Source organism: Sapajus apella, unplaced genomic scaffold, assembly GCF_009761245.1.
Source record: "Sapajus apella isolate SASKATOON/1434 unplaced genomic scaffold, GSC_monkey_1.0 scaffold13, whole genome shotgun sequence".
NCBI classification, from domain to species: Eukaryota; Metazoa; Chordata; class Mammalia; order Primates; family Cebidae; genus Sapajus; species Sapajus apella.
In genome coordinates this window covers 6437919-6448511 of record NW_022436953.1, presented here as the reverse complement: position 1 = coordinate 6448511, position 10593 = coordinate 6437919, and the positions used below count along the sequence as shown (strand labels likewise).

The 10593-nt window shown below is 39.5% G+C and overlaps 1 protein-coding gene, 1 long non-coding RNA gene and 1 other non-coding gene across 3 annotated transcripts in view; 1 reads left to right on the top strand and 2 right to left on the bottom strand.

The window, feature by feature from the left end:
• Positions 1–10593, top strand: part of LOC116553878 — a 42541-nt gene that overhangs the window by 29698 nt on the left and 2250 nt on the right. Inside the window, exon 2 of the long non-coding RNA XR_004269948.1 lies at positions 6144–6233. This is a non-coding gene — a long non-coding RNA (uncharacterized LOC116553878). The remainder of the gene's footprint in view (positions 1–6143; positions 6234–10593) is intronic.
• Positions 1133–1236, bottom strand: LOC116554239. The gene has a single exon (XR_004270123.1). It is a non-coding gene; the product is annotated as a U6 spliceosomal RNA (small nuclear RNA).
• The window catches only part of BORCS7 (BLOC-1 related complex subunit 7), a 14086-nt gene continuing 7161 nt past the window's right edge, over positions 3669–10593 (bottom strand). The window contains exons 2-5 of the mRNA XM_032281491.1: positions 8440–8502; positions 8293–8336; positions 6753–6773; positions 3669–6051 (exon numbers count right to left, since the gene is read on the bottom strand). Coding sequence (XP_032137382.1) covers positions 6000–6051; positions 6753–6773; positions 8293–8336; positions 8440–8502 — 180 coding nt within the window. The 3' untranslated portion in view covers positions 3669–5999. The remainder of the gene's footprint in view (positions 6052–6752; positions 6774–8292; positions 8337–8439; positions 8503–10593) is intronic.

The window sequence follows — 10593 nt, the reverse complement described above, 5'->3', positions numbered from 1 at the left end:
TTTTTTTTTTTTTTTTTTTTTTTTTGTATTTTTTGTAGAGACGGGGTTTCGCCATGTTGGTTAGGCTGGTCTCAAACTCCCGACCTCAGGTGATCCACCCGCCTCCACCTCCCAAAGTGCTGGGACTGCAGGCGCGAAACACCGCGCCTTGCCTCTAGATCTGTTTTTTAACGTCAGATTTATTGAGATATAATTCACATTCCGTAAAATCCATCTTTCCTTTTTTTTTTTGAAACGTAGTCTCTCTCTGTCGCTAGGCTGGAGTGCAATGCTGCGAGCGATCTGGGCTCACTGCACCCTCCGCCTTCTGGGTATAAGTGATTCTCCTGCCTCAGCCTGCCAATTACAGCCTGAGATTACAGGCACGTGCCACCATGCTCAGCTAATTTTTGTATTTTTAGTAGAGTCGGGGTTTCACCACGTTGGCCAGGGTGGTCTCAAACTCCTGACCTCGTGATCCACCCGCCTCCGCCTCCCAAAGTGCTGGGATTACAGGCGTGAGCCACCGCGCCCGGCCCCATCTTTCTTCAGTGTGCCGTTCTGTGAATTCTGACAAAAGTATACACATCACCATAACAGAAACCAAAATAGCCCTGCCCCCACGAGTTTCTTCGTGCCTCTTTGTAGTAAATTCCCTCCTCCCACCCTCAGCTCCTGCGCAACCACAGATGTTTTCCCTCCCTACAGTTCTGCCTTTTCTAGAATGTCATGTAGATGGAACCATTACAGCATGTAGCTCTATTTTGGGTTGTATTTAGGAAAGCAACTTTGCTAAATTTATTTTTACCTACAGCAAATTTTGGTCAATTCATATGTATTTTCTAGGTATTGTCACTTCATCTTCCAGAAATTTTTTTATTTTTAATTTTTTTGAGACGGTCTGTCTCTGTCACCCAGACTCAAACTCCTGGCTCAAGCAATCCTCTCCCCTTAGCCTTCCAGGTACCTTGGATTACAGGCGTGCACCACCACACTTGGCTAATTTTTGTATCGTTCTGTAGAGATGAGATTTCGCCATGCTGCACAGGCTGGTCTCCAACTCTTGGGCTCAAGTGATCCACCCACCTCAGCCTCCCAAAGTGTTTGGATTACAGGAATGAGCCACCACGCCAGGCCTGGAAGTTTGTTTGTTTTTAATATGGAATGCTTCACGAATTTGCATGTCATCCTTGCGCAGCAACCATGCAAATGTTCTCTGTATCATTCCAATTGTAACATATGTGCTGCCAAAAGTATTTTTTAATTCTTTATTTTTACTTATATGTGTGTATCTTACTTCCTTTTGTGGTTATAAGAAGCATTTCTCTTTTTACTTTAAAAAAAAAAAAATTAGAAACAGGGTCTCACTCTGTGGCCCAGGCTTAGCATCACTGAGCAATAACCTCTGGATCCTTCTGGCCTCAAGCCATCCTCCTGCCTCAGCCTCCCCAGTAGCTGGGACTACAGGTGCGATCCACCACGCCCAGTTTGTAACAATCATTTCTATTCATTAGGACAGTAAGGAGACAGGGAGATCCAAGTGAAAGGATATCTAAATGGAAGAAGTGGACTCCTTTATTCATTTTTGAATCTCAACTGCCAATAATACAAAAATCTGGTTGATAACCAGCTAGTAAATTTTCATTTTCCCTGATGTCAATTAGTGGTTACAAATTAACAGAAAGGTAGTGCCTTTTATATTTTTAACAAATTAAACCCATGAAAACAATCCTTGTTGAAATTTTTTTTTTTTTTTAAGAGACAGGGTTTCACCACGTTGGTCAGGCTGGTCTGGAACTCCTGACCTCGTAATCCGCCCACCTTGGCCTCCCAAAGTGCTGGGATTACAGGCATGAGCCACCACACCCGGCCTTGTTGAAATATTTTTACAGGTTGGAATATTTCCAACTACTATGTGTATATAAAATTTAGTGTTTTTGTAAGTATCACTTAGTTTTTGGGCAATCATAGAATGGTGAAAATGCTCCTAAATATTAGTTTTCAAAATATTATCTTCATAAAATGAGTTCCTTTAGAAAGGCAGTTACCTTCTAATAGTTAAAATGGTATCATCTTAAAAGGGCAGATTAGTGAGAGGTCAAGGAAAGGGCTCTATCATTTTTTTCTTGTGCTTGTTTTGTTATCTTCAATTTATGGTTTACTTACCAGACTCATTTGACAATCCTTTTTTTTTTTTTTTTTTTTTGAGACAGAGTTTCGCTCTTGTTGCCCAGGCTGGAGTGCAATGGCATGATCTCAGTTCACTGCAAGCTCTGCCTCCTGGGTTCAAGCAATTATCCTGCCTCAGCCTCCTGAGTACTAGGATTACAGACATGCACCACAATGCCCGCCTAATTGTTTTTGTATTTTTTGTAGAGATGGCGTTTCACCATGTTGGCCAGGCTGGTCTTGAACTCCTGACCTCAGGTGATCCGCCCGCCTCAGCCTCCCAAAGTGCTGGGATTACAGGCATGAGCCACCATGCTGACAATCCTTAAATCTACCTAACCACACACAGATAAGCTGCAATAAAATAAACCACTGTCAAAATTGAGTTATTCTCACTTTTTCTTCATGGTGTCTGGTGTGCCAGCTAATGTTAGACCAGACTGTGACCATCAATCATTCTGATTGGTCAGTGGCTCACCACAAGTTTTGTGGGTTTTTTTGTTTTACTATCACCCCTGCTGAACGACAGGAATGCTATATATCTGTATACTAGGTAGAACAAATTAGGACTCTCATATCAAGCCGTATTTTAAATATTAGCAAAAGCTAATTTTTTTTTGTAAGATAAAAAATTAACATACATAGAAATTTTCTTCCCTATCCTTCAATGGAGACCTGTGCACACTGTCACACATTCTATCTTGGAAGCTACTGGCGTGACAATTCCAGGATGGTCCAGAAAGGCAGATTTTGGTTCACTACACAGAACCATCTTTCAAGAAGTAGAGATTTCCAAAAGGATCAGCACCCCTAAGTAAAGGATTCCCCAAATATTGGAAGCAGAAGCCAGATGAATGGCTGGATGACGACTCAGCTGAGATGCAGAAGCAGGGGTAAATGGATGGGATTCAGTTACTTCCAAGATCCTTTTCTAAGAGTTCTTCAGTATTATGTTAAAGACTAGAAATGACAGGTGGCACCCGTGTTTCTATGCATAAGGAAACTAACAGGTAACAGACAACTAGACTAGTAGCCAAATAGACGTACCATCAAGTTGAGTGACCTTGGGTAAATCATTTCATCTTCCTGGCTGTGTTATTTCATCTTCCTGGCTTTGTTTTTTCATCTGTAAAAGATGGGGCCAGAATTAAATAACTTTTAAGGCCCCATACAGCTCTAATATTCTGGGGTTATATGACTCTGCTTCATCAAATATTATGTTGGGTTCTAAAACATACCCTTTAAAAAAATTCTTTATTTTTTAGTTTCTCTGAAATAGAAAGTATATTTGAAATGCCTTTTTGGTATATATTATAGTGATAAAAGATTTTATTATTTCTTATTCGTGTAATGTGTTTTGTAACTATTACATCAACTTTGTAATTTTGGAGTTACATGGGCAATTATTTAAAGTATTTCTCTTTTCAGTTTTCTCAGATTTTATTCAGATTTTTGCATCTATATTCATAAAAAATCAACTATATTATCATATCACCTTTCTCGCATCATTTTATTTTTTAAAATGAAAATTACTTCATTAAATGAGTAGTGTCTTATGATCATTTTCTATATTTTGGGAGTATATGTTCTTTGACAGTTTAGAAAAGTCTCATGAAAGCTTTCATGAGCAAATGCTATTTTTACTGGTTATTCTTAATTTGTGGGTTATTTCTCATAACCAAGCTGGAATATTCTCCTTTAAGTGTCAGTTTTGCAATTTTATATCTTTAGAAGGAGCTGGGCATATATAAATCGAACTTTTAGCTGCAAACTGAGAACTCTTTTTCAAATCTAATTGATTTTAAATATTGCCTATTCAACTACAAATTTACCAATTTGTAGTTTTATGGCGACACTTTACCAATTTAATCTATAAGAACTACTTAATTTTTTTTTCTAATTTGTGTCATTCATGCTTAGTTTTATTATTTCCATTTTGATTTCTTTCTAAATTCTACCTATATATCCCTTTAAAAAAACAAAAATATTTCCACCCTATCACTAATACAGATATTTAAAGCATGATTATTTTCTTATAGTACTGCTTTGGTATTATCACATTCATTTTCTTGCACGGCATTTGAACATTGGGTATTTTAAAAATATTATCTTCCAGCACATCCTCTGCAATGTAGATGTTACTTACTGAAGTATTTTTTCCATGTTGTTGATCACTGTTTAATTCTATGTATGTTGTTTATTTCTATTAAAAACAAACCATCAGATTATGTATACGTTTCCACCTGTTCTCACATTTCTGGCTACTTTTCTTTCTTGTATTTTGTTATGATGTTCTCTAAAGTTGATTAAATTCAGTACAAATATGTTTTCATTATTTAATGTAAATTTTATCTTATATTTACTATTAAAAGTTTGTGAAAGGTATTAATATTTTATCACATACAATGTAGGCAATCACTTCTTCTTTAATATTTGTTCCAGCATGAAGAAAACTTAGAGCATCCCTTCATTTTAATTTTTTTCCAACTTAAGTACTTCTTTGCTTCTTGCAATGACTGGACTTAGCTTTGTTTACTAAATGAGTGGTCTTTCTTTTCAAAGGTAAATTGAGTCAATCTGTGTTTAACAATACTGTAATTATTAATACATGTTCATAGAATTAATACATAAATTAATGCCTTTTCAGATCCTTCATATCTAGCTTTTTAACCTTAAGTTAATATCCATATGTATGAGAACTAAATGTAATTTGATATGCTTAGTCGACTTGATGATTGGACAATAACAACATGAACTACATTGGATTCACTGTTACTTCCTCTTTGTTTTTGCAGTGAAAACAGCATTTTCTTATGTCAGATTTCTCTCAATCCCTCAGTAAATGAAGACCTAACTAGAACAATATACAGTCCCATTTTAAATTCAAACAAAGATATTCAAGTTTGACAACAGATTCATGGTAATGTCATTTTAAAAGATAGATCCAATGAACACAGATAAACATCAAAGTCTTCACCACGGCACGACCCTATGCTGCAATCACTCATAATAATTCAACTACCTTCATATTTGGCAGTAACGTCATACAAGTGAATGTGCTGATGATTAGAAAAATTACAAAATGAAAGCCAAGGTCACTTAATCAAGAATTACAGCAACAAAGAAATCCTAGGAATGCAGGTCAAGGCAAGCGGCGGCAGCTGGCCTGACAGTGATACCATTTGCCTAATGTTCATTTAGGAATTTGCTATCACAAATAAAACCTCTGAGTTACTAGAACAGAAAAGGAAACAATCAGGTATTACTTATCACCATTATATGACCATGAAATTAAGATATTTCCTTAATGAATAAGAGAAAAAAAATCATTCTTGTGTTTATAATAGAAGCTCTATTTCTGACTTTAAAACATTACTCAATATTTCCTTAAGTACTGCAATGTAGACAATACAGCCTTTTTTTTTTTTTTTAGTTGAGACGGGATTTCGCCATAATGGTCAGGCTGATCTTGAACTCCTGACCTTGTGATCTGTTCGCCTCGGCCTCCCAAAGTGCTGGGATTAGAGGCGTGAGCCACCGTGCCTGGCCTGACAATATAGCTTTTGACATATTAAAAGTTCTATGGGAAAACTCTTTTAATTTTGCTTTAATATCAAACTAAACAAAGCAGCTGAAAAAATTCAATAAGAGCATGGGTTAGCCCAATTCAAGAAGTGCTTCCAAAATTCAACCACCTCGCTTCTTTTTAGGAGAAACTGTACATCAACACAAAACTTTTCTAACTAAACTTTGGAGAAGAAAATAGAAAGCCAAACCCAGAGCACAAGGTTGTGAAGGTATTTACTCCTCGGCATTAGGCAAAGGAGTGCTACAGCACTCTTACATGTATTCTATTTCAACAGATGATTCAACTGGTCCTGTAGATCTGATGACTGTTCAACACTAGAAATTAGAATAGAGACAGGGTTTCATTGGAAAGAGCAATAAAGACATTTTTGTAAAAACTATTTTTAAAAAAGTTTTTTTCATTACAGACAGGGTCTCGCTATGCTGCATAAGGCAATCTTGAACTCGGGGCTCAAGCGATCCTTCAGCCTCAGCCTTCCAAAGTCCTAGGATTACAGGTATGAGCCAGCCACTACACCTGTCCTATACAAGCTATCTGTACTTTAATGCATAAATATTGCTGCATGTAAATCCAAATTTATATTGGTCCAGTTGGGTCCCAGAGTGTCTAAAGTCTGAAGGAAGGTTTGCAGGTTTGCAAAACCCATTAGTAATGTAAACAATATTGCAAGGGACAAATTTAATCCATTTTGAAAAACAAGGCTGTTTAATGGCTTTTGCACATTTACTCTGCTTAATGAATATTACCAATGTAAAAGGTTTTCTATTCCTTAAGGTTGGTCTCTATACCCTGTAACTTTTAGAAAGCTTTACTATTAATAGCAGTGAGTTGAGTTACTGCATGCCTTTGAAATATGCTGTATTCTTTAAATCCCAAGTGAATATCCCAGAGAGTATTTCAATTTGAGGGCATATGTCAACCACCAGAGTTTTGTATTGATCCTGGACCCAGCAGTCTAATTTCCCCCAGCCTGCTTCAGTTGGTTCCTTACTCCTCTACCTTTGGGGTTACTTACTTCTTCTGAATAGCTTCTTGCCTAAATCAGAAAAGGAAAGAGGAAAATAGACATAAGAAAATCTAGTGAACTAGTAGAAGTTTCACTTATGACTAGATACATGCAGTACAGGCAGAAGAAATTTCAGCTTATGTCACACTCTGTATTTCTGTCCATCCTATCCTAAGATTGTGCTATTGAACAAGGATCCCTATCTAAGTGCAGGGCTGCTGAAAAGACGGACTCTAAAAGTAAACAGATAGTAACACTCTCCCAGAGTGAGAAATGTGGTCCAACAAACTAAATGCATGGCTTAAAATTAGTCTGCATATATGGAATGAAATGGTCACATTCCTAATATGTAGATACCCAAAGAATGACTATGACAAACATTAGCTATTTAAATATCAAAGAGTGAAATTCCTCTTTCTCTCTCTTTCTTTCAAGTCAGAGTCTTGCTCTGTCGGCCAGGCTGGAGGGCAGTGGTGACCAATCTCGGCTTACTGCAACTTCCGTCTCCTGGATTCAAGCAATTCTCCTGCCTCAGCCCCCCCAGTAGCTGAGATTATAGGTGTGTCCCACCATGCCTGGCTAATTTTTGTATTTTTAATAGAGACAGGGTTTCACCATGTTGGCCAGGATGGTCTCAAACTCCTGATCTCAGGTGATCCAGCCGCCTTGACCTCCCAAAGTGCTGGAATTACAGGCATAAGCCACCATGCTCAGCCTAATTTTTTTTTTTTTTTTTTGGAGTTTCACTCCACTCACTGCAACCTCCACCTCCTGAGTTCAAGCCTCAGCCTCCTGAGTAGCAGGGATTACAGGTGCCCGTCACCACACCCAGTTAATTTTTTGTATTTTTAGTAGACATGGGGTTTTGCCATGTTGGCTAGGCTGGTCTTGAACTCCTAACCTCAGGTGATCTGCCCTCCTCGACCTCCCAAAGTGCTGGGATTACAGGTGTTAGCCACCGTGCCGAACCCTAACCATATATTTCTAATAGGTACATAAATATAATATCAAGTACATAAAATGTAAAACAACATGAAATAAGATGAAAAGCAAATTCTAATGGAGAGGAGGTCTCTTATATTTCAAAATTCCCTGCATGATTTATATGTAGCAAGTGCCACAGCTACCTACATACTATGTAAGATGCAGGTACGTTACACTTGATTTCCTAGAAGAGGAGGTGACTTCCCAGGAGACACCTTGGGTACTGTCATCAAATACTGACTAACTGCCTCATTGGTACCAAGTATAGTGCTAGCATGGTCCTGGCATGGGCCCTGCCTTTAGGGAGTTTACAGTCTCTCTGAGGAGGCCTCAATTTAACATGAGGAGGTTCATAAAAGGTGGACTCTGCTCCTGATTCTTATCCCTTATCCCCACTTCTTCTGTAGTCTCAGGCATCTTTGCCATGGAGAAAAGTCATCCTTGGCCACCCCCACCTTTACTCCCACTCCGGCCTCTATAGGAAAGCGCTAAAGCACAAAGGCCATGAAAGCAGACTGGGGATAACGATTTTGCAGCGAATAGTTGCTGGAGGGGGCATACTCACTGGTATTGAAGATGTGTTGTTATGATTGCCATCTTCCTTAAACTCTGCATAAAAAGAGAGAGAGAAATAGAACATTCCACTTCCCTGCGGCCCTACAAACTATACACATAAAACCCAAATAATTTTTTTAAAAAAGTTGTTTCTTACATCTTCTGAGTGCAAGATGGCATCTTCCTGTAGTACCATGTTTCGAGCTGCCTGACCTAGCAGCTGGAAGACAAAAATAAAATGGTAATAATCAAAATTCCCAAACTTCCTGCAATCTTCTCTCTGCAGCTGTTACACCACAACCCTCTCTCCTCTCCCACTCTTCCACCCTATACAACCACAAACACTCAAAATGTAATGGAGAATAATTTTCTATTTGTTCATGTTGAAAATTCGTTTCACTGGCACTATGGCAGTTCTGACATGGACTCAACATCTGTTCCAAAGGCCTGAGAAATCAAGTGTATCCTAACTGCTGAGCTGTTGGCACAGTGTATTCATGAAGTGCTAAGAGAAGTCTTCGAAAAACTTTCGCTCTACAAGTCCAGTGAGAGAACATGACTCCTGACCTTTAAAGGCAGATTTGAGATTTGGGGTGGTTTAAGAATGATAAAGGAGCAGGAGTTAGAAGGCAGCTGAAAAGGACAGAGGAATATAGCTGTTTAGAAACGGAATAAGGGAAGGCCAGGTGCAGTGGTTCACGCCTGTAATCCCAGCACTTTGGGAAGATGAGGTGGGCAGATCACTTGAGGTCAGGAGTTTGAGACCAGCCTGGGCAACGTGGTGAAACTCCAGCTCTATCAAAAAATATAAGTTAGCCAGGCATGGTGGCGCATGCTTGTAATCCCAGCTACTTGGGAGGCTGAGGTGGGAGAATTGCTTGAACCTGGGAGGTGAATGTTGCAGTGAGCCAAGATCACACCACTGCACTGCAGCTTGGGCGAGAGAGCAAGACCCTGTCTCAAAAAAAAAGAAAGAAAAATAATAAGAGAAACAGTCGGGGGTGCAGGGGAAGCCATGAAAAGAAGCTCAGGGCTTAAAATGGGGAACTACCCCATAAAAGATGCCCAGACAGGGCTGGGAAAAAGAAAAGAAAGGAGATGTCCAGGTGTGGTGGCACGCGCCTGTATTCCCAGCTACTTGGGAGGCTAAGGCAGGAGAATCACTTGAACCTGGGAGGCAGAGGTTGTAGTGAGCTGATATCGTACCATTGCACTCGAGCCTGGCAACAAAGTGACGCTGTGTCTCAAAAAAATAAAAGAAAGAAAAAGAAAAGAAAGGAGAAAAGTGCAGGCAGAATTTAATGAGGTCACTGAGTTTAATGGGTCCTGAGACCAAGAGCAAAAAGCAGAGCTCAGATTCAGCTGAGCAGCCTACAGTCAAGACAGAGCTGACTGCATTAGCACTGAGAGGCAAGCAGAAACCAGCAGAAATTTCTGGCTAATACTGCACCCTGCTCCTGGCATACCTAAATGCCACCAAGTAAAATGAGCTACTGTTATGTGTCTCCTACCAGTCCTTCCCTGTTCTCTTGGGTCAGGGAGACTCTGGTGAAAAGGGTGGTGTGACTTCAGAGTAACTAGGATTGCCAGATTCCTTCCCCAACCCAGGGCCACTTTATTTATTTTTAAGTTTTAAAGTTAGTAAACCTTTCTGGACTTCTAAAGTCAAAACAATAAAATAGGACTTTCCATCTCTATCCCTTTCTTTCCCTGTTCTCTCCCCCACATGCATAGCGATTTTTTTATTTTCATTTTTTTGAGACAGGGTCTCACTCTGTCATCCAGGCTGGAGTGCGGTGAAGTGATCTTGGCTCACTACAACCTCCACATCTTGGATTCAAGCGATTCTCCTGCCTCAGCCTCCAGAGTAGTTGGGATTATAGGTATACACCACCACGCCCAGCTAATTTTTGTATTTTCAGTAGAGACGAGGTTTCACAGTGTTGTCCAGGCTGGTCTCAAACTCCCGACCTCAGGTGATCCACCTGCCTCAGCCTCCCAAAGTGCTGGGATTATAGGCGTGAGCCACCATGCAGGGCCCCATACATAACTATTTTTATTAGTGTTGGGGTTTTCTTTCCAATGTTCCTTTTTATTTTTTTTTTATTTTTTTATTTTTTTATTTTATTTTTTTTTTTGAGACGGAGTTTTGCTCTTGTTACCCAGGCTGGAGTGCAATGGCGCGATCTCGGCTCACCGCAGCCTCCGCCTCCTGGGTTCAGGTAATTCTCCTGCCTCAACCTCCTGAGTAGCTGAGATTACAGGCACGCGCCACCATGCCCAGCTAATGTTTTGTTTTTTTTTTTTTTTT